This window comes from Lycorma delicatula, chromosome 1 (genome assembly GCF_047948215.1).
Source record: "Lycorma delicatula isolate Av1 chromosome 1, ASM4794821v1, whole genome shotgun sequence".
Lineage (NCBI taxonomy): Eukaryota > Metazoa > Arthropoda > Insecta > Hemiptera > Fulgoridae > Lycorma > Lycorma delicatula.
In genome coordinates this window covers 302,870,343-302,893,211 of record NC_134455.1, presented here as the reverse complement: position 1 = coordinate 302,893,211, position 22,869 = coordinate 302,870,343, and the positions used below count along the sequence as shown (strand labels likewise).

At 29.5% G+C, this 22,869-nt stretch overlaps 1 protein-coding gene across 2 annotated transcripts in view; it reads right to left on the bottom strand.

The window, feature by feature from the left end:
* The window catches only part of LOC142333343 (uncharacterized), a 234,473-nt gene that overhangs the window by 77,215 nt on the left and 134,389 nt on the right, over nucleotides 1–22,869 (bottom strand). For both annotated transcript variants that reach the window (XM_075380367.1, XM_075380373.1), the window contains exon 2: nucleotides 3,843–4,057. In XM_075380367.1, the coding sequence (XP_075236482.1) occupies nucleotides 3,843–4,057 (215 nt within the window). The remainder of the gene's footprint in view (nucleotides 1–3,842; nucleotides 4,058–22,869) is intronic.

Below are 22,869 nucleotides of genomic sequence, written 5' to 3'. Positions count from 1 at the left end.
TGCACATTACAGATATGCTATTAACAAAAAATACCATTGCTGTTCTTATATTTAATGCATTCAAACTGAAATCGTAAAATAATCTATATATTTCATTATTACCATAAAATTTGACACTTTATCGTATAACTTAATTTTTGTTTCACTTGCGCCAGAATCAAACGACTAATCGAATTACAGTCGGTAATTCGATCAGTGTCTCGATTCTATCAGAAACTAAAATTTTCGATTTGTACTATAAAATTACTTCGGTTTTTTCTTATGGATAGGAGGAAATATCTTTTAATGGATTCGATATTAAATGATATTATTAAAAATAATGTAATACATTATATAATTTATACGCTATTGTTTCGCGTACACGTTAAACAATTTAAATTGCATGATTACAACTAAAAACTGCGTTTTATATGTTGAACATACCTGAAAATAATTAAAATAATGCTACTCATAGAATATAATTATTCCACTAGAGAGAATAAAATATAAAATTATAAGAATGAATAAATTAAGTGAAATGAGTGGGAAAATAAAATAAATAACGTCGGAAACTCATAATTCTCCTTCCTGGAATAACTTTTTTTCCGGTATCAGGGAGAGAAAGCTGTATGTGAAATACAATTCATCTTTTTATACTTCTTATTTTAATTAATTTAATTCTATAATCTTTTCCGTTCTTTCTATAATTCAAGCGTTGATTATGCAATTTATAAAGCCTATATGAAACTAAATAATATTCATTTCAGTGAACATTAGGCCAGTACGGTAAAATTTTAAATTATATATGTTAAATTTTTAATTATATGTTAAAAGAATTGAAAGAAATTTATATGTGTTAAAAGAAATGTGTTTGGTCATATGAGTTTGTAATTTATTTTTACAATCGTAAGTAAAATCTTTGGCTAAGATTAACTTATTAGAAGACCATCCAAAGATAGTCAATCTCAAAAACAATATTAATAATACGCATCACATCTCATGTCACGAACGAAGCAGTAACACAAAGATAACAGATAAAAAATAATAAAGTTACAAAACATTAAATTAATTCAAGTTACAAATATTAAAGGCAGATAAAAATAATGCAGTCATTAAACAATAGAGATTCTGAATTATCAGCAAAGAATTAGACCGGCTATTCAGAATCAACCACCAGCTTCAACACGTTAAATTCCTATAAATTTTTAAGTTTAAACTATCTTTGACATAATAACCACTGTGTCATTCCACGGGGTCATACACGCCAATGATCATTCAAGCTCCCTCCCAAATATCAGCGAAGTTCAGTACGTGTAGCCTTCTTAATCGTCTTACTTCTTCACCTTTGTCAAATACGAGTAGATTCAACGCTAGACGATTCACATGTTTGTCAAATTCAGATATATAGTTCCTACTGGTCCACCGTATTTCCTTACGAAAATACATGGCACTCCAAGACACCTGTGTACTTCATCGTTTCTAGCAAAGTATAGAGCCTCTGATACCATCCTGAGCAATATCTTTTGAAACCGTTGGATGATTTTAATGTTATTATTACAATCAATCCTCCTCCATAATTGTGCACCATAGCTCCATATTGGTTTCAGGAAATCTTAATACATCAAAGATTTATGCGTCACGGACAAATAAGACAGTTTATCAAGGTGCCAGTTCATTCGTGCAAGTTTAGGATTCCGATCAATTGTAACTTTAATCAAGACAAAGTTATTAATTAAGACAAAGTATTTTAATCTGTTTCATTACATGATTATTCAAACCATCCTAATGAAATATAAAAGAATTAATTTAAATAGTAATTTCAGAACTATATCTATCAGTTCATTTAATATGTATGTATCTCTAATAAACATGTTACATAGGAAATATAAAATTAAAGGGGAAAAAATACAAGATAGTATTACAAAAGCAACTGACAGGCGGAAACACTTAATAAGGATTAAAAGAGAATAAGCACATAAATCTGAAGAACGTGGAAAAAAGACGCAAAAAATGTAAAATATAATTGATTATTAATAAAGTCAAATAAAACCACAATGAAAATCTTATGAACTATGTCATATAAAAACGAATGATCACTCATTTAGAAATATAAAATATGGGAAAGTGAGGCGAGATTTAAATGTTATTAACTAAATGAATATAAAAAAGTTAAGCTGAATGTTCTTGAAAGATTAAGTGAGTAAAGACAATTTCTTTCTTAAGTGAGAAGAGAAAATTATTAATTTTTTACATCTTGTTTTGAGAAAATACAGACTAAAAGTAAAATGAATTGAATTTTTTATAGAAATGTAGACATTTGAAGTAAGCATTAAGGAATAAAGGAAATTATAAAAAAAATCAGAGAATTACTTATTAGGGCAGGGAGAAAATAAAATATTAAGCATAAAACTAGTCAAAAAGCAAACTTAAACTCCCGAATATTCAACAAATCGTAGAAAAATCAAAACACGATTAAGGTAATTCGAATAATTATGAAATCAAAGCATATGAATTTATGAAAGGGATAACTGACCAAAGTTAACAACATATGCATCCAGAATAAAAAATACAGTTATGTAAACAGATTAAACAACTGGGATGAAAGGAAACAAGAGGATAAATAATCATGAAAATCATTTTGAAAAGAAAAAAATCTAATAGCCCAATCGAAATGGATTCTCATTGAGTAGAAACTACGTGTATACTATATTTTACATTAATCTGTCGCTTTATATACGAATGTATTATCAATCTCACTTTCTTATAACTGTTACGCTTATAAAGCACTAGATACGGAAGACACATTTTTTCTTTTTCTGAAAGTAACAGTGTTCATTAGACAATCAGTCCTAGTAATGAAAAGAATGAAGGTGTCATTAAAATAGCTGAATTTCACCTTCATTTCAATAAATTTAGTTTGTTATTTATAAAAGCATAATAGCCTAAATATGAACACATAATTTGTCACTTTTCCAATTAAGCTTAGACAATTTTAAGAGTGAATGGAACTAGAGAATAATGCTTTAATTAAGATGTGATCTAAAAAAAGGAAGAAAATCATGAAAATATTATGGAAAAGTTGAGGAAAAGTTAATAATTATTAGGGAATGCTTTACAATATATTTGGATGATTTAAAATTTAAAATGGTGTTAATGATTGGTACATAAATACTCGGTATTTACGTAAATACAGACTTCAAAATTTCAGTATTTACGAGAGTACTTGCCAGAGACTAACAACAATTTTAGGGTAATAAAAATGAAATTTAATACGCTGCTTTATTTGACGTTTATATTCACGGATAATAAAGCAGAATTTAGATAATAATTCAATTAAAAAAAAAGAGATTTATTAGTTAAATATGTATGTTAAATACTTCAAATTAAAAAGATTAAATACGAAAAGTTATTAAGCCTCAGTTTATTTTTTAAGTTTTATTAAATCTTCTAAATAATTCTTCTACAAAGACTTTAAGTATTAAAAACGTAACATTTAACAAAAACGCAATAAAATTATCAGACGTTGTAATATAAATCATTTTATTTTTGTTAGTTTAGATAAGAATGTTGCTAGTATTCTTAAAAACGTTTAATTTTATAACTTTTTAAATAAATAAATTTATCTTACAATTAACGTTAAGAACGAGTTAATGATAATCTGATAAGATTTGATTTCCACGACTTCGATTTATATAACTTTAATACCTTTATTATATTTCACGCAGCACATTTTATGTGAATAGTTCTTTTTTTCATGTTTTATAAATATATTTTTTCACGACACGATACAACAATAAAAAATAAGAAATAATTCTAAAAAATTAAGAAATTTTGAAAAAAATATTTTATTCATTATAACCTACCTGAAATGTAGCCAATGGAACCGATTCACCGTGCCTAGAGAGGCTGAAGCCTCGTGGTCGACCGGAAGCCGCAGGCTGTAAATTTAGACGTCTGAGCGGAAGACGCCAAAGTGCAGGACCATGGGGTTCTCGACCAGGATACAAGAGCAATGTACCATCTCGCACTTCCACATAATGAGGCTCTGATGTAGTTTCACCGACTAAATCCAGTTCTCCTAAAAACAAATAAAAGTAATCTTATCACATAAAGGGTTCTTTGAATTAAAATGTCAATAATTAAACTTTCTCCTGAACAGTCAACTAAGTATAGAATAGTAAAAACTAAATAATATAGCAATACTTTCAAACTCAATTATTTCATTTGAAACACTAAAAGAGTATAAATAATAGTGATGATCAACATTATTTTTATTTGTTTATAATGTTCAGATTGTTTATTTTATTTTCAGACAGACAAAAAGTTAATGTTTGGATGTATCTAGAAGTAGATTTATATTGCGCACCGGTGGATGCAATCTGGCGCTTACATAAGGCCAGGGTGTGTTGGATATATATACTTATTTTATTATTTTCAAACAAAAATTAGTTATCATTTACTGCTTAATAGTAAATCATAAGTTATCGCAATATTGTTTTTAATACAACATTCTATATTTTAATAATTTCTGAAGCAGAGATATCTGAAAAATCGCTTAAAAAACAGAAAAAGACATATAGAGCAGCAAGTAAATTAAAAAAGCTTTAAAAAATAATTAAATTCCCTTACTACATATAGTCTGCTATACAATACTACATGAAAATACACTTTTTAAAGTTCATGTGTGTATTGCGTGTTTTATTATACATGTCCAACAACTATCAGACGTCTTGTTAGGATATTATTTTTTTAATTTCCCTTAATTACGTTTTATTATGATCATATATTTTAAGATGAATAGTTGTAGAAGCTATATATTTTTTATGAAAGAGAGGGCATAAACAGCTACGGTCATTAGTCCGGTGAAAATTGGTAACATATGAAAAGATGCCATGCCTGACCGGGATTCGAACTTGGGACCGCCGCACGAAATGCCGAGACGCTACCTACTCAGTCACGGAAGTCGGAGGTGACTATTCAGCCACGGAGACGGTAGAGGTAGCGTCTCGGGCGTTTATCCGGAGGTCCCGGGTTCGAATCCCGGTCAGACATGGAATTTACACACGCTACAAATTGCCATTTGATTTCATCATCTGAAGCAATACATACCGGTGGTCCCGGAGGCTATAAATAAGAAAAAAGGAAGACTTATTTATTTAAAGAATCAAAATTAATTAAATGTGAGCATCGTTGAAAATAAATTTAATGGTTTTCAGTCCAGTTTAAAACTAATTCATGTGATTTTTGACAATTTCATTTACTAAAATTATCAAATACACTGGCCATAAATATGAAGGTTTCTACGCTCACTTTCGTGAATGTGAAAGCGCTAATGATTAAAAAAATTCAACGCTGCAGCGCTATGGACACTTAAAAAATCTTTTTGTATGCGGTTCCTTTACTTATTTGCCGGAGCAACCAACAATCTAAGAAAAATCATTGAATGTAACTCTATCACAGCCAATTAACAATAAAATAAAATAAATATCACAATCAAGTGCTATAAAAAATTCTACATTTTTGAAAAAAAAAGTTTTTGAAGGGATTTTAATCCGTTTACCATGTGTCAATTTTGTAAAGAAAGAAGAAGTATCGTTCCAAAAATCCATAAATATGTACAATCTTGACAACTCCAAAATGTTTTTTTTTTCATTATTCATATCGATTACTTTATTCTATTTCAAAAGGCTAGATAAATAATCGAACGAAGCAAGCCAATTATGTAAATATATTTTTGGATTAAAAAAAATGTTCCACAGTAAGTTTTCTTATTTAGACGAAACGATTTTTGATAATCGATTATCAAAAATACGATAAGTAATGTGTAAAAATTAAAACAAAATTACATTTTAAAACGGGAGCTTCTGTTTTTGTTGAGCATTTTGATAGGAAGTTTGAGGAGACGTTTCCATCGCCAAACCACCAACACGTGATCTCCCAACGAAATTATTAACTTTTAACATCACACATTATCCCCAGTCAACCTCTCTGCGGCTACGCATTAGTTAATTCACGATTTACGTTTTACTTCATCCTTAAGCCTTTCTGTTCGATATCTTCTGTATCCTGAAGACTTTTCAGTTAACCACTAAATACTAATGGTATATTAATTTTTTATAAACTCTTATTTTATTGTTTTCCCAGCTAGCTTATAGAAACACACCTGGGGATATTATTATCGACAATTCCTTTCTTTACTTTAGTTTTCTCTTTATTGATTCAATTCTGTTCTACAGCTTAATGTCCTAAATTCAGTATAAATATGCGAGATGTATTGATTATAAATATATAAGTAACAAACTGTTGTCTAAGTTTTTCGTATTTTAGAAACGAGGTAAATTCTATCAATTGGTTGTTCATAAAATGGTTTGTGTCATTTGGAGGATGCTTTAAAATTAATTCACGATTGGACCATATGATTATGGCTGTAGTGAATATAGATAGGGTGAGGGAAGTGATTGGTTTGTAATTATGAACTGTAAATTACAGACAGATAATGGCTAAACATAATGTTTTAAATAAATTATTTTCCGAGCAAGGTGTTTGTAGTTCCAAGGACTTAACTACGATAAATATTGGACAATGAAAAAAATACTGTTATCAATAAAAATGGAGTAAAACAAAAAAAAAAATACCATCTATACCAATGAAATTCAATAATAAAAAAATTGTATTTTCGATTTGGATATGACTTTGTTTGAATTTATGTACTCTCTTTGATGTTCATGATTGTTCAACGCGTAGAACTTTAAAATTCTTTTTGTAACATATAATTTTAAAATCTTGGTATTATTTTTGAATTTTTAAAAATACTTATCAAAGGTAATAATTTTTTTTCTATAGATACAGAATTATGTAATATGTTACAGAATGATATCTTCAGGTCTTTCATAAATAGCAATCTCTTATAACCATTAAATCTATAAATTATAAAACAAATAAGAAACGACTACTAATATTGGAATATATATATTAAATAAGCGTTATTCATTTTTCTAAATTTGGATTAATTATACCCTACAATTTCAGACAAAATAACAAATAAACTTTTTAATTGAGTGAAAAATGCTTAACTTAATCGGAATTCGAAACCAGAACTTTCTAGGGGAAACATCACAGAGAGGCTATCATTCCTTCATTATGGTCGGCAAGTTGATATATCAATATTAATAGATTTAATTCTTATATACAAATTTTTGACTATAAATGTTTTACTTTTACAATCTTATTTTATTTATAGATGGTTACATATGTTGATGATATTTAAAACATCTAGCTTTACATTTGCCTATTTGTTATTGTATAACTTAAAAATTGTGGAACAAATTTGACAGTGAATTCGATTATGAGAACGTATGATAGACAATTAAACATATGCTTTTGGCGAGTACCTGATCGTGTCATAATTTTCTCTCTGTTTCTTTCATTTTATAGTTTGTGTTGCATTCTATCATAAACTTAAAAAAGCAAAAAACAAAATTAAAGCTATTTAAAATAAGGTTTGAGATTTCGGGCTGGGATTTTACGACTCTTTTAATGAAAAATGTCGGTAATTGTTTTGTTTACTTTGAGTATTTGATCTATTAAAATCAACTTCTAGGAAATATCAGTAGCCCGAACGTTTCAAATGAAGTTATCTGTTGCAGTACTGACTTTAAACAATAAGGAATTTACATTTTGGAGTAAAAGTTTACTTTCCATTATATTGCAATGCTCCTTTTGTTGGTACGATGAGTATTTTGATTTTAAAAGAAATTTTACTTTTACTACATCAAAGAATAAACCTGCATTACAACAAATATGAGTTAGCACAAAATACGGTAAGATTATTCAAAATATTATGTTATTATCCCTTCATAATAACAACACGATATAAAATAACTCGCGTACATATAAGAATAATATTACAAGAAATATACTATCACTTGTTGACTAACTTTCTGTGGTTCTTCTTTATAGTATGTAATTCAAGATTTTTACAAAATATTATATGTCTAAGAACTAAATTCATATTGTAGAACAGTATTTCTTACAAAACACGCATACACAAACACATATAAATAATTGTATAGAGAATACTGGCATATAAAAATGGTAACTGAATAACAGCAGAGCTCTCTATACGGTGCATGCACTGCTGATTACACTCTCAAAAGTAGTGAAAGTGATCTCTGCTGAACTAGCAATCAAAGTTCAGACATTCGTACACATAAATATATTTATATAATAATAAATATTATTGTTATTATTACTACTGAATTTTCAATATAAATAACACAAAAACTGATTAAACTACTTTAAAATTATTATAAGATTAAAGATTATATGCGATGATTTGTTTTTTTCTTTGTTTTGAAAGATATTTTATATCATAAGTTTTCAGTTTTGTTGTTTTTTTTAAAAACCTATCGGCGTGTATATTTCGGTTCTCCTGTTTTTAATATTGAGTTTTTACATTATATATGTGACAGTCAATAAATGAATATGTATTGTATAAAATAGATATGTTATAATATTTTCTCCTGTTTTTAATATTGGGTTTTTACATTATATATGTGACAGTCAATAAATGAATATGTATTGTATAAAATAGATATGTTATAATATTTTTTCTTTTTTATGATCTGATAAAATATGAGGGAATTAAATTGTTAGTAAATAATTTAATTTTATTTAGTAGTTATTAAAATTCAAGAAACTCTATACATGTTTTTCCTTGTGTTTAGTGAAACATTAAGTGTAAAATTTGTATTTAGTTGATTACATCATAAAACTCGTAGTATTTGAAGATCATACGAAAAACTAATTAGCAGGATAAAATATTTATCTTACCACCATATTTTAACTCATTTCAACTTAAAATAAAGAAAAATAAAAACAGATTTTTGGCATGTTTTCACGTTCTCTCAGATCTAATGAAATCGTTTTTTTTATGTATTTTTAGATATATGTAGAGTATATATATATATATATATATATATATATACTTTTTTCTTTTCTAATGTGTACGTTGCAATCTGTTCAACTAGTAAACAATAAGCAACCAACCCACGGTCCAATAAGGTGAGGAGAATGTAATCTAAATGAGATTAGTCTTGTACTGACTCAGGCCGACCATTCCTGAGACATGATGTGATTAGTTGAACCCCAACCACCAAAGTACCAGGGTCTAGTATTCAAATAGGAATAAAAGCAACTAACTTTTTCTAGGATTTGAATCTCAGAAACTTCGACTTCAAAAATCAACGAAACGACTGATTTACGCGGACGAGTTAACCACTGGACCAGCCCGGTGGAAATTTATGTATACGGGATAGAAAAAAAACATCCAATTGATACTATTCATCTGTACTATTCATCTGAATAATAGAACAGGTTTAATATTCGAAGGCAAATATCATTTACTTGTAGTAGCCCTTTACTTCTAGTAAAGCTATATTGACTTTTACATTATTCCCTCAGACTTAGTATGTAATTTTGATTATACATCAATTACAGCAAACACGGAAATATTTTTTGAACATAAAAAATTAAAATCTGATTTACTACAGAAATTTAATTTAAAATATTTTATAGTCTCTAAAAGGACTTAAATTAACTCATTTCGATGTATCGAGTCCAGATATATTATTATTTCATCGATATACTTTCTAACTGCATTAAGCTACTACGTAGCTTAAATAAATAGCATTATCTTCTCATTTTTAACACGCTAACAAGTGTTGCGTGCAGATTGCTCGTCTTTTATTCATTTCATCAACATTGAAAGTATAAAATCTGGAATAAACATTGAGAAATCTATGTGGGAGCCAAGATGTAGCCTATAATTAAAAACGATTACATTCTGGGTTACAATAATTGTTAGAGCAATAAATTCTATACTGTTGTACAATGCTCACCGAATGCGATGTAAACAATGAATATTATTGATTAAATAGGGCCTTCAATCATTACACTACATTTTCAACGATGTTCCCTGACACTATTTTATTAATTTGTTCACCCTTGCTTCGTGTACTACAGTAAGTTGTACGGTCTCTCACATTCAGTTAAAGACGATTCTTTATCTTTCTCTCCTACATGTATAAGTCAATGTTTTTGTATTTGAAGAGGGAAGTGTATGTTTTAAGAGGAAATTATGTGTGATGCAATGCGAGATACAAGGTCCTGCTTGTTATCTAAATAAAGGACATTTTTTAAACATGACGCGCCCTTACTGGAACATCTGCGTGTATTATCTGCCTAATTCAATCCGGTCATTAATATAAAGAACAAATAAGTACTGTCTCTCGTATATAATAAGTAAGTAAAAAATAAAGTAGTGAATGTACTCTAACAGAAATAAATAAAAGAAAACAATATATTACAAATATATTTTTAAAATAAATTTATCTTTATACAATACAATAGAACTGCTCGTACAATAATAAATCATATTACGTTATTTATAGCTGTTTTTAGTCGAATTTACATAATGCATTCTTCTCCAGCTACGAAAATAATGTAATACTTCATTATTATTAGAAATAACGAGTTACAATGTAGGTGGCTTTAAACAGAAAGTGAAATAAGATATCAAACTTTGTTTTTTGCATTTTCACTTGAGAAAATAAAAACGTTTTATACTCAGCAACTTGACATCATAAAAATTTTAAAACGATCTAAATTAAAATCCAAATAAAATTTTTCTGATATTTAGGCATTTTTAATGTTTGAATGATTATTAAAAGTTCTGTTAGTTCTAATAATTTGATTTTATAGCTCTACAATTAGTTTTTAATCCTGATTTATTTGAATTTACAATGAATTTTTATCATTTGAACGAGTTCGTAGAGGATTAAGTACAAGTTAATTAAATTCAGTTTTGAGAAAACTTCATTCTAATTTTATGACTTTTCTTTCAAAGTAGGAAGGTAAATGTAAACAATGTAAATATATTAAAAACTATTGCTTTTAACAGGCTTATAAAAAGCAATCTAAGAAGGTACTCGATTCAACTTTTTTTTTTTATACGAGGGTTATTTTTTTTCAAGGTCCGATCGGTCGCAAAATAAAAACCCGCGCAAAAATCGGATGAACCTTTGCGCATATGTGTTGCGCAGCGTCTCTAGATGGCCTTCAATCACGCCGCGTCACTTCGTTTAGTTCTGAACACGCAGCTAGCGCGTAAACATGTCTACAACAATAGCATCTCCCGCCGATTGTGAAGTGCGTGCGGTAATTCGAACTCTTCAGGCTGAGGGGTGTAATGCGGCTGAAATTCATCGACAAATAAGTAATGTGTACGGTGAAACTTTAATGAGCGACAGCAAAGTGCGACAATGGTGTAGGAACTTTAAAGCAGGACGAACAGATGTTCATGATGCAGGCGGTCAGCGAAGGAAGCGAGTGTTAACCGATTATCTCGTTGAGCGAGTGGATGAGGCGATTCGAAAAAATCATCGGTTCACAATTTCTGTATTGACTGATTCGTTTTCTGAAATTTCAAGGTCGGCTCTCTACACCGTTGTGAGTGAGAGACTTCAGTACCGCAAACTGTGTGCGAGATGGGTTCCCAAGATGCTGTCCGACCAACACAAAACAATGAGAATGGACGCCTCCCTAACGTTTCTCCAGCGCTACCACAATGAAGGAGAAATTTTTTTGAACAAAATTGTCACAGGGGACGAGACACGGGTCCACATCGAAAATGAAGAAAGAAAAGAACAATCCAACGTAGAAACATGGCTGAAAACACAGGCGGCTCCATTCTATGACGAGGGTATTGGAAAGTTGGTACCGCGCTACGACAAATGCCTAAATCGGACTGGCGACTATGTAGAGAAATAGCGTAACTATGGAAGTACTTGTTACAAATAAATAATTTTTTATTTTCACTGTGATTTTAATTTCATGAGCGATCGGACCTTGAAAAAAAAATAACCCTCGTACATACATTTATTTGTTCAAGCCTTAAATCTTACTGAAAAGGTCGAAAAGAAGATTTTCATGATCTTAGATGACGAAGGTCCTATTCATTTGCTTCAAATATAATCAATGGTAAAGATTGGATAGTAATGATATTACATCCTGATATCATTTTAGTAGTTATTTCGTAGTGAAAGTGAATTTTTTTATAGTCCGTTTAATTTTTAATTTTTTTGCGAAATAAAAAGCTGGTGAGTCTAGTTTTGCCTTCTGAACTTTGTAAGAAAACTATATTATTTGCAAAATATTAATGTTTTTATTTTTTAATTAGTGGTTTAGCCGGACTAGCCTATAAGCTAGTAAAGTGTAAACATAGATCAGCTACCACCTGGCCCAAGCCACAATGGGAAGGCAACTCCTGGGCCCTTGCGTAACAGCTAGAAAACGCGGACCACTGGTGTGTTCAGACAAGGATCCAAGGAGATAATCTTGAAGAAAATCAATCAGAGGCAATACCCAGTCTTTATGCTACAGAAAATGACTCTGAGATTTATGTGACAGACTTGCAGCCAAATCGCCTTTCGTGGCAGACAATCCCGTTGCTTCGGAAACAATGAGCACTACAATCCCCAAAAAGTACCCCTGATGAAGTGCCGGTCTTCCAATAAACGATATAAAGGCTGAGGTAACCCAGAAGAACGCTTTTAAACCTCCATCGATGGTGCTTCACCTACACATTCTCCTGAGGCTGTGGTCTTCCTCGAAGCGAAAGGAGATTATAACAGATCATCAACTTGGCTTCAGGAGTGGGCACTGTACCACTGGACAGACCCATATACCTGTTACCATCATAATCAGATGCTTGGAGGAGAAGAAGTATTGTTCAGAAGTGTTTAGGGATATTTAGCAGGCTTTTAATAAGGTCTGATTGCCTACTTTGCTGTATAAGCTAAAACAGAGCCTCCCTCAACCATTTTATTTAGTCTTGCGGAGTTACCTTGATAGGCGCTTTTCCCAGGTTAAGTTCAATCAGGAATTGCCTGGGTTCTTCGATAGGAAGCTCTGAGAGCTTTATGCTGGAGCCTATTCTGTATTCTATTTTCATATCAGACCTTCCTGCTCCGAATTACGTCACTGTCGCATCGTTTCCAGACAATACGGCAATCCTAGCTGATGATGAATATTCGAATCAAGCTTGTGCTAAACTACAACTACAATTAGACGAGATCGGCGCGTGGCTGACGAAATGGAAAGTGGAGGTAAATCAGAACAAATCGAGTCACGTGACAATTACGGTGACAGTTATCGTTATTTAATAAACTGTTGATCTACAGAGTTATCCTTAAATCTACGTATATGAACGTACGGGATCCAGCTTGAGGTACGTCGAGTAACAGAAATATTGAAGTAATTTAAAGATTTTAAAATAAATTGGTGAGGATTATAACAGAGGCGCCGTGGTTTGTTTGGGGTAGATAGATTCATGACAATCTAGGATTGCCTTCGGTTTACGAAGAGAGCCAAATAATTGGCTCGCGGTATAAACAGAGGTTAGACAAACATGTAAATTATCTGGCAGTAAATCTATTGAAGAACAGCGATGACATTAGGAGACTAAAATTTTTCCATGTGCTGGACCTAGGAGATGTAACCAGAGGAATGATCGCAAGAAGGAACGTAGGAGTGCGACACAGGATGAGTCTGTTACCGTGCAGTGAACGTCACTTTGATAGTATACAAATTGTAGCTATTTCTCATTATCGACGAATAATTGTTTTATTTATAGTGTTGTTTTCATATATTTGTGTTGATGATATTGTTTTATTTTCATTTTTTTCTTCCAGTGATTTATTTTTAGTGCTGTAGTTAAGCACTGAACTTTATTTGGATCACTTATACAAGTGCTTTTTCTATATATCAGGTGTTGAACCTTTGAATGGTATAATGAGGGGTTTCATCGAGGACCTCTCTTCACGTGATTGTCATTAATAAAATTTACTTATGGTCCCCTATGAAATTCCGCTTGTAAATTGTAACAGATAGGAATACATATTTATTTATTTATTTATTTTTACGCCAAATTTAAAAAAACAATTTGATAAAAAAATGATCTGAAAATGATCTGTGGTAACTTCCCCTAGAAGTAAAAAGTAGTTTAACAAAATAATAGTTTTATAAATAAATTTTAATAGGTAAACAGGTAAAAAGGTTTACTGAAATTGCTAAAAAAACAATATGTATTCCAATGCATTCCAATTTTTACCTAACTCTAATTCTCTAACCTTTCTTTACGTAATTTAATTTAAGCCATTTACGCAATTTCTCTACATTCTTCTACTTATTATATCAAAGTGGACAAAACTAAAAGTAATTCAATATTTATACGAGCAGTATTTTTTTTTTATATATTTTAAATATAACGTTTTAAGAATAAAATTAAACCGACTTAAAAAATTAAATAATAAAATTCATTTTTTTAAATTTTTCTTAACATTTTTACTTTTTTAAGTCACTGCGGCAAATAATCTTTATTTGTTTTGTTATTTGATACCGACCTTTGGAAGACGAAATTTAAAGAATTAAAAGAGTATAATTTTTTATATTTTTTTTAAGTTTGTTTTTTAAGCCGGAGTTTTTTTAAAGTTTATTATTAATTAATTTGTGTATTTATTCATGTTTTAAAAATTTATAAATAATGCTTTATCTTATTTTATTAATGTAAAATATTTATTGTTTTTATTTTATTTTAAATAAGCCAAGTGAATTAAATAACTTCTTTTGTAGTATTTCAATATAATTACTTATTTTATATATTACTATTTTTTTAAGTATTGCTTCAGAAGATGAAATGAATGATCATTTTGTAGAGTTGCGTAAAATGCCACGCCTGACTGGGATTCGAACCTGGGACTTCCGGATAAAAGGCCGAGATATTCGCATTACGGAGACCAGCCGTTTTTAAATATTACTAATTTTATTTTTTATATAGGTAATATACTGATCTTAATCTTTTATTGATTACAGAATAACATGCGCTATATAGTTATAATGAGAAGTCAGTAATAATTTATTTTTTAATATTAAAAATTATATGAAAAAAATTACTTCAGATAATTTGTAAATTTAACAATATTAATAACAATCAATATTTAATACTCCAAAAATATGTTTGTAAGATTAATGTAAATGGAAATAAAAGAATACTACTGGAGTAAAATAATAATTGGTAAGAAAAAAATTAACAATTTTTTATTTTGCCCTTTTTCTCATTTGCACTTTCTTTTTTTTTAATGAAAAATGTATTTATTATTTTTTTAAAGACCTAATACTTCTGAGACTGAACAGGATGAACCTGGGAAATTTTGATTGCACAAACGGTAAGTTATGTATCAACATATTTAAGCAAAATAAAAATCATTCGCTTTATTTATAGGTATTATTAATTCATATCACGATGGGCGGTTCTTAAGTAACCCTCAAAGTGCCACGCTTGTGCCATGGGAGAGGCTTTTGTTTTTTAAACAAGTTTGACAACTTCAACGGAGCTCATCTGTTTTTTAAAGAGGTTATCTAGAGAGGTAATATTTTACTTTTTGAGAAAAATACATTATAATAAAATGTAAAAGCGCAATTACAAATTCCAGGAAGAGAAGTCAAGCTCGTCGTGTAGTAAATGAAATGTTGTGCGTTGTGAATAAAAATGGAACATTCCAGTAATATCTGACTGTTTATGGTAATGTGTATAAACGAAACTGATGGAAAAACTCAAAACGATGAAGTAATAAAAATAAATTTATGAGTATAATAATCTTAGTTTTTTTTATTTTATTAAATAAATTAAAATGTTAAATTTTTCAATGAATTTTTTGTAGTAGAAATAAACTATTGTTCTCAGCACGTTGAATTTATTTTTCGTGAACATCGAGCTAGTAAAAAAATAAATTTCGGATACCGCTAACCTGCGATTACTAGCCGCATTGTACTGTTGACGAAAATTCTTAAATTTAATAACTCGCTTCGCATTAACAATAAATACATGTCTTATATTATCTCCCGTCATTCTTCTGCTAACTAATGCAATTTTATTACTGAATTTATTTTTCCAACAAATTGAAACAAAATTACAGAAAGAAAACCCATTTTTGATCACGTTTTATGATTTAATACCTTCTTAATACGCTTTATACTCGGGTAAAGAAAAAAAATGCCTTATTTAACTACCCTTTTTTCATTGCGCTAGTCTAATTTTGGTATTTTCGACGATTGCCTCTCTAGTGAAATGCAATTTTTCAAGTAATATATTTTTCATTCAGTAATGGCTATTAAAGGTTTACAAGGTCAACTCGATTAGAATTTGGAATAAAATTACACTATGTTCGATTTTTTATCATTGTTATGAAGCGAATTATTTATTTTCAAACTTATAAGTAAAGATAAAAAGCGACTTGTAAATATTATAATTTTCAGATTTACATTATATCTCGTATATTGCTTAGCTACTGAGCGCTAAAGGTATTTTACGCATATAGGTTATTATGTTGTATGTCAATGCGGAATCAAGAAATTACGGTTACACTATGCCACTTTCATAAGAATTTGTTCATTCAAATTTGATTTTAGAGCAACGTAACAAAAGAGAAGTAGGTTTAGAAACGATTCACTCTTTCAACGAAATAATAAAAGTTAGTTATCCTTTTGTTAATTTTAATATTGTCTGCATAAAACATATCAAAGAAGTTTCGAAAGTTTAAATACTATTATTATTGTTGTAGGATGAGTTTAAAGAAAAAAAAAAAAAAACAAAAACTGCATAAAATAAAGAAGAAAAAAAGTGACTCTTTAGTATTAATAAATGAACTCGGCTCTATTTTAATATCAACTCATCACTGACACTTCATTAGCAGTTTTTGCTGAAAACATACCGCTCAGTTTTATATAACTAATTAATGAGCTTGAATCTCAGGAAACCGGATCTATGAATAAATGTTAATAGTACTATGAATACCGTAACTTTTAAAAACGGCTTTGTACAAGTTCCTGATAGTTTTAACAACTTCCATGTTTAGATTACATTTGAAAACCATTTGTTAGGCATATCATTTTTTTCTCAAAGATAAGGGAATAAAAAAATTAATGTGAAAATTCCAGCTATCTATCATCTGCCCTTTATTTTAATTAGAATCTCTTGTAGATTACTCAATAGGTAACTGAATTTCTCAAGAATTTTATTAAAATGATGATTCATTCAAGGAAACCAACTTTATTTGTAAATAATGTTGTAGACACAAACATACGTGTCTCTATCACACACACACACACACACACACACGCGCGCGCGCGCTCTCTCTCTCTCCTCTCTCTCCCCTCTCTATCTATCTATCTATCTATCTATCAATCTACCTATCAATTTAATCATCTATCTTTCTCTACTTAAGTTTGAGAAGAAACGCTTTCTTTTTTTTTTTTGAGCAAATAAATGTAAAGACAAAAAATTAAAAATAGCTGATTTATTTTTTGAAAATAAGATTAATCTGAATATTTATTTCATTCAAAATTTGAGTTATTGTAGTTTTTGAAATCAGTAATAGCGGTATGAAATGTAAAGTAATGTAAAAAAATCTGATGTGGATAACACATGACTTCCTTGTACACCTATTAAATTATATATACATTTTTTTTTTTTTTAATGAAAAGTACATAAAATTTTATGTACTTTTCATTAATAACTTCTGCTATTTTTTCATATTTTTTTTTTTATTGTTATTATTGAATTATTATTCATCGTAAAAGTTTTTCTACAATGAGAGGTTAATAATTATTAATAAATCAATATATATAATTTAAAAAAAAGTAAAAAAATGGAGGTGAAGTCTGATTCGAACCGACGTGCCTTCCCCTAAAATCCAAATATTTTTCATTAATTAAACTTTTATTTCGTTATAACTCTGGAACCAAAGTAAATAAGTACCACTTATGATGTATCGTTGAAAAGCTCTGAATGAGGGCTTATTAATGCAGTTAAGAAAAAGTCCAAAATCCAAACATATTTGGATTTTGGGTTTTTTTGGACACATTTTATTCAGTCGATTGCAATAAAAAGGGGAAATGCACAACTAGATGTTACAACAGTCCTAATCTAAAATTTCAAAATTATACTGCTTATCTTTTTTGAGTTATGCGAGATACATATGTAAGTACATGTACGTACAGACGTCACGTCGAAATAATCAAAATAGATTCAGGGATGGTCAAAATGGATATTTCTGTTGAAATCCGAAAATCAAAATTTTTCGCGATCAAGTTCTTCCTTTACTTCGTACAAGGAACTAAAAATTAATATTCAGCTGTTCAGTTCTTATGTGGGTTTCAATATTTTGAAATCAGTGCTAAATTAAAATACAATTAATTTGCTACAACTTTACTATCATTCATTTGGCAGTGACTTTAATCTCAAAATTCAATTAACCTATGTCTTGTTAAAATAAAAAAAAATATCGAATAACATAAGTAACACCTATCGATTATCTGATTATAATAATAACTTACTAAAAATGTTTAAGTTTACGAAGGGGAAATAAATCAAATGACGATCTTATAGTAATATTAATCTTCGTATTAAATGTTCCAAAAATTTTGTACTGTTCTTATATTTTTAATATTATTATCTCGGATTGTATTTATGTACATTTTAATAATAAAGGTGAAATGAATACAGTGATTGGTGGAATTAATTCGAGTTTTTTGTTAGGCATTAAATCCGAACCAGCTCACATAGATGCATTATAATGATCATCGCTAACTTTTAACTATAATTTATAACGTTACTGGAGATTTTACCGTTCATTTAGTAATGGAAGACTTGAATTTTATAATAATCTGTCATTAATTGTTTATAGTATCATAGTTCTTTAATTAAAATGCATTTATTTTTAATTTAAGGGTTTTTCTTCAAGTTGATTAAAACTTCTAACCCAGAAAGATGTCACATTTTATTTTTATGTTCAAGAGACTATTTTACTGGTACACGGTTTAAATGCAAAGTACCTCGATAAGATTGCTTTATTAATCTTTCTTAAAGTGGATGCTTCGGTTATTATTCAAGGTCGATTCAATCGGCAGCCAAATTATATATAGATCACAGTATATGAGAGACCATATGGGTAAAAAAAGGTTCGGTAGTTGCGGACCAGCCTTTCACGTAACGAGGTAATTTATTACAGAGTTCTTTTAATTCTAACACAGTTTATTTAATTTTACTAGTTGTAAGACCAATTTTAGTTAATAGACTGATGTCATAGTGTGGACGTACATTTAATGAGAGCCTACTAGTTCATATCCCTCTAATAATCTAATTTATACTTAAACATAGTAAATTTAAAAATAAATTTTAATAATACAACGGTCGACAATTAAAATTATAATTAGTAAAGGTTTCTAGTGATAGACTCCGGGTCTAAGTCATTTGATAACACAAAAGAAGGGGGCGTGAGAAATGTCAATTAACCAATGACTATCAGCAACCACCTGCCTATCACTCTGCAATTATCCCACCCCACCATAATCAGGGCGACTGCTGTCATCAACTTGTTAGGCTACATTCTATTCTTCTGCTGATCACATGTCATTTGGACCCGTAGAATAACATTTAATTCTGTTAATTTACCGGTATATTTCGTTACTATTTCTAGTCCTAAGCATAGCATACTTTCGACATACCTGCCCGAGGGAGCGAAAAACAACCTTTCCACCACCCAGTGAATCAAGAAAAAACAGTTTTTCACTTTTTAAAAAAAATGTTTACATTCAGTTCTTTCAGGTTATAAAATCGATGAATATATTATTAATATTGTCCAGGGAAGCAATATAAGGTAATGCTTATAAGGTTTATAACTATTGGTTATAAGGTTTATAAATTGCTTGTATGTATGTATTTTTTTGTTAAAATTAACAAATTACAATTTTTATTTTATAAACAATTATGAATTTTTCATTATCGTGAACAATATAATATAAATAATAAACAATATATTAGTGACAGTATTTATTAATTTTTAATTAATTTAATAATTCTGACCTTATTTCCTTTCAGAATTATTTTCTGATTTCGTTCGTACTGTCGAATATTTTTACAGTAATGAATATTTTTTCCACTACAATACCGGGCGATTCACCTGGCTTTTACCCAATATTCACTTTGGTTTGATATGGTTTCAATTTTTAATGTGACATACATTTCACCTGAAGTCGATTTCATTCCAGACTGTAACCAGCAAGTCGGGTGTTACCTCTGCAGCTGCGGCGTTAATTCGAGATCTGAGTTCAACAAGATTAGCAGGCAAAGGTCTTTAAAGTTTAATTTAAGGTTTAAACCTCCTTAAATCTCCAGTGACGTTATAAATTATAGTTAAAACTTTGCGATGATCAATATAATGTCTTTGGATCTGATCTTTAATAAAACCCCACAAGAAAAAATCTAGCGGGGTCAAATCTGGAGACCGAGGTGGGCATGTAATTGGACCTTCACGATCAATCCACCAACCTGGGATCGACATCAAGAAAATCTCGGACTTCTATGCGGTAGTGAGGTTCTGTCCCATCTTGCTGATAATAATGGCGTCCTCATCTTGGTCATCATCGTCTAACTAATGTGAAATTAGAAAATTTTGAAGCACGTCCAGACAAACGATACCATTTACGGTTACATCCTGGAAGAAAAACGGGCTGTTCTGTCTGTAAGTATAACCTGTCTTAACGAAGGTTTGGTGCCAAGAGTAAATCTTTTGCCTACTAGGAGGCTCCCTACGGTACTCTCTACCAAAATTACGTTGAACTGCAATTGCTGACTGCAAATCGTGAAACCGAAACACACAGCGAGCACGTTCCCCACCAGTAAATGTATCCATTTTTAACAACACCGGTGACAGCGCTGGTGGCCGAATTCGCTAATAATGAACATCGTGAGTCAAAATTAAATGTGTATTGATATAAAATGAGACCTCAACTGAAACTGTAAATTATCTCAATATTTTTTTATATGCTTTTAAATTTGTGAAGTCTTTTTGGAATCACTCGGTAGATTCCAGTTACGTTCCCCCATGTTTCTTACTACTGGACCAGTGCGCTAGCTGAATGATATGAGTAAAAAATTGAGTACATCCTTGACGTATAAATATGATGAAACCGGTATTTTAACATTTAAAAATTCAACAGAAATTAGAAAAGCAAAGTTCAAATGTAGATTACTATATAATTTAATTTCCTCGTATATATATATATATAGCAGGCTTACGTTTCTAGGAAAATAGCGGTACCACATTTAATTACAATTTATTTATATCAGAAAAATAAACTATTTTTGCTCGGAATTAACCACGATGCGAATACAACTTAAAAAATTCATATGAGGGAGCTGTGCAAACCAAATTTAGTATATAATCATGTCATCAATCAGCGTATAATTACAATCATCGTCTTTTACGTCAATAAAATTTGAAAAATCACTGTAAAAGGTTTAAATAAATAAGTATTGAAGAAAACTATTAACAATAGGGGTTGGTAAATAAACAGAGTCCTGAAAAAGGATTAAAAACGAATTTAAATTAAATTTTTCTTATGTAAAGGTTTTAAAATTTTACCTCATACTGCTATAACGTAATATATATATTTTTTGTTATATAATAAGAAACATGTTTTCAAACAGACAAATCTATTTTGTTGAATACTTACGCAGTGGTCATCTCTTGTCCCTGATCATGGAAACGTGATCAGTTATTTTGAATCGCGCGTACCTTAACAACATATATTAAATCTCAAGGTCAAATATTCTAGCAAGTAACCGGTCAAGAAGATACTTCATCTTCCCATATTATGAATTTATCTTTTGTTATTTGTTAATAAATAAAAACAAGAAAGAAAACTTAAGTGTTATTCTTTTGTATTTATGCCTTCACATGTCCTTCTGTATAATACACAGATTTATCATTCACGGGTCTTTAATCTTATTATATTTGTTTACTCCTATTGAAAGGTTTTTAATAGAAGGAAGTTTAATAAAACTTTGTTTGAACACTATCCAAATAATTATTAACCTTGAATTAAATCATTATCAGTTAACAATTTTATAAATACGCGATTGAAATAAAAGTTAAGGACTATTTAATTCAATATTTCAGAAACAATAACATTTAAAACAATGAGTAAACAACATAATAGTTAACAAATTTAATAAACTACCCTTTAAAAAAATAAATAAAACTATTAAAAATCTATAAAAAAATTACTAATTAAACACAAAGATTACCACCAATTTCATAATTAAGTACAACTGTAAAATGCCGAAATTTAAAGATTAATTAAAAAAGTATTACTCAATAATTTTTGGTGCAGATTTTTTAAAAGTTGGTTTTATTTAATCCATTTTTTAAAAATTGTACTTTATTTAGTGATTTTATTTTTATAAAAAATAGGATTGGGTTTAAAAAACAATGCCCTTATGAAAAAAATTGATCGCGAGAAACGGGCGTTTTGATAAAAGAAAATTAAGGGATACAGAGAAACAATATAAAAAAGACTGCTAATGAATCTTTTTAAATGCTCTCAACGTGGTAATCTGTACTATTTGTAATTAAATTTTGCAACTATTTTTTTTTAATTTTCTCTTGAAAATACTTTTAATATCAGAACGTCATCAAGATGTATGATATAATGATATGATTGTGATATAATAATCTAATACTACGTAATAATATAGGAAAGCAATGAAAAATATCTTCAAATGCATTTTTCGATATAGAATATGTTTATTTACTTTATACGGAAACCTATCAACGGGCTCTCTCTACAAAATAAAAATAGAAATGTTGAAAGCAGTTAACTGGACAAAGTATTATAAATGTTGTTTATCAGATTGCAGAATTTCTGGAATCGTCTCTTATTTATAAACACACACACACACACACACACACACACACACACACACACACA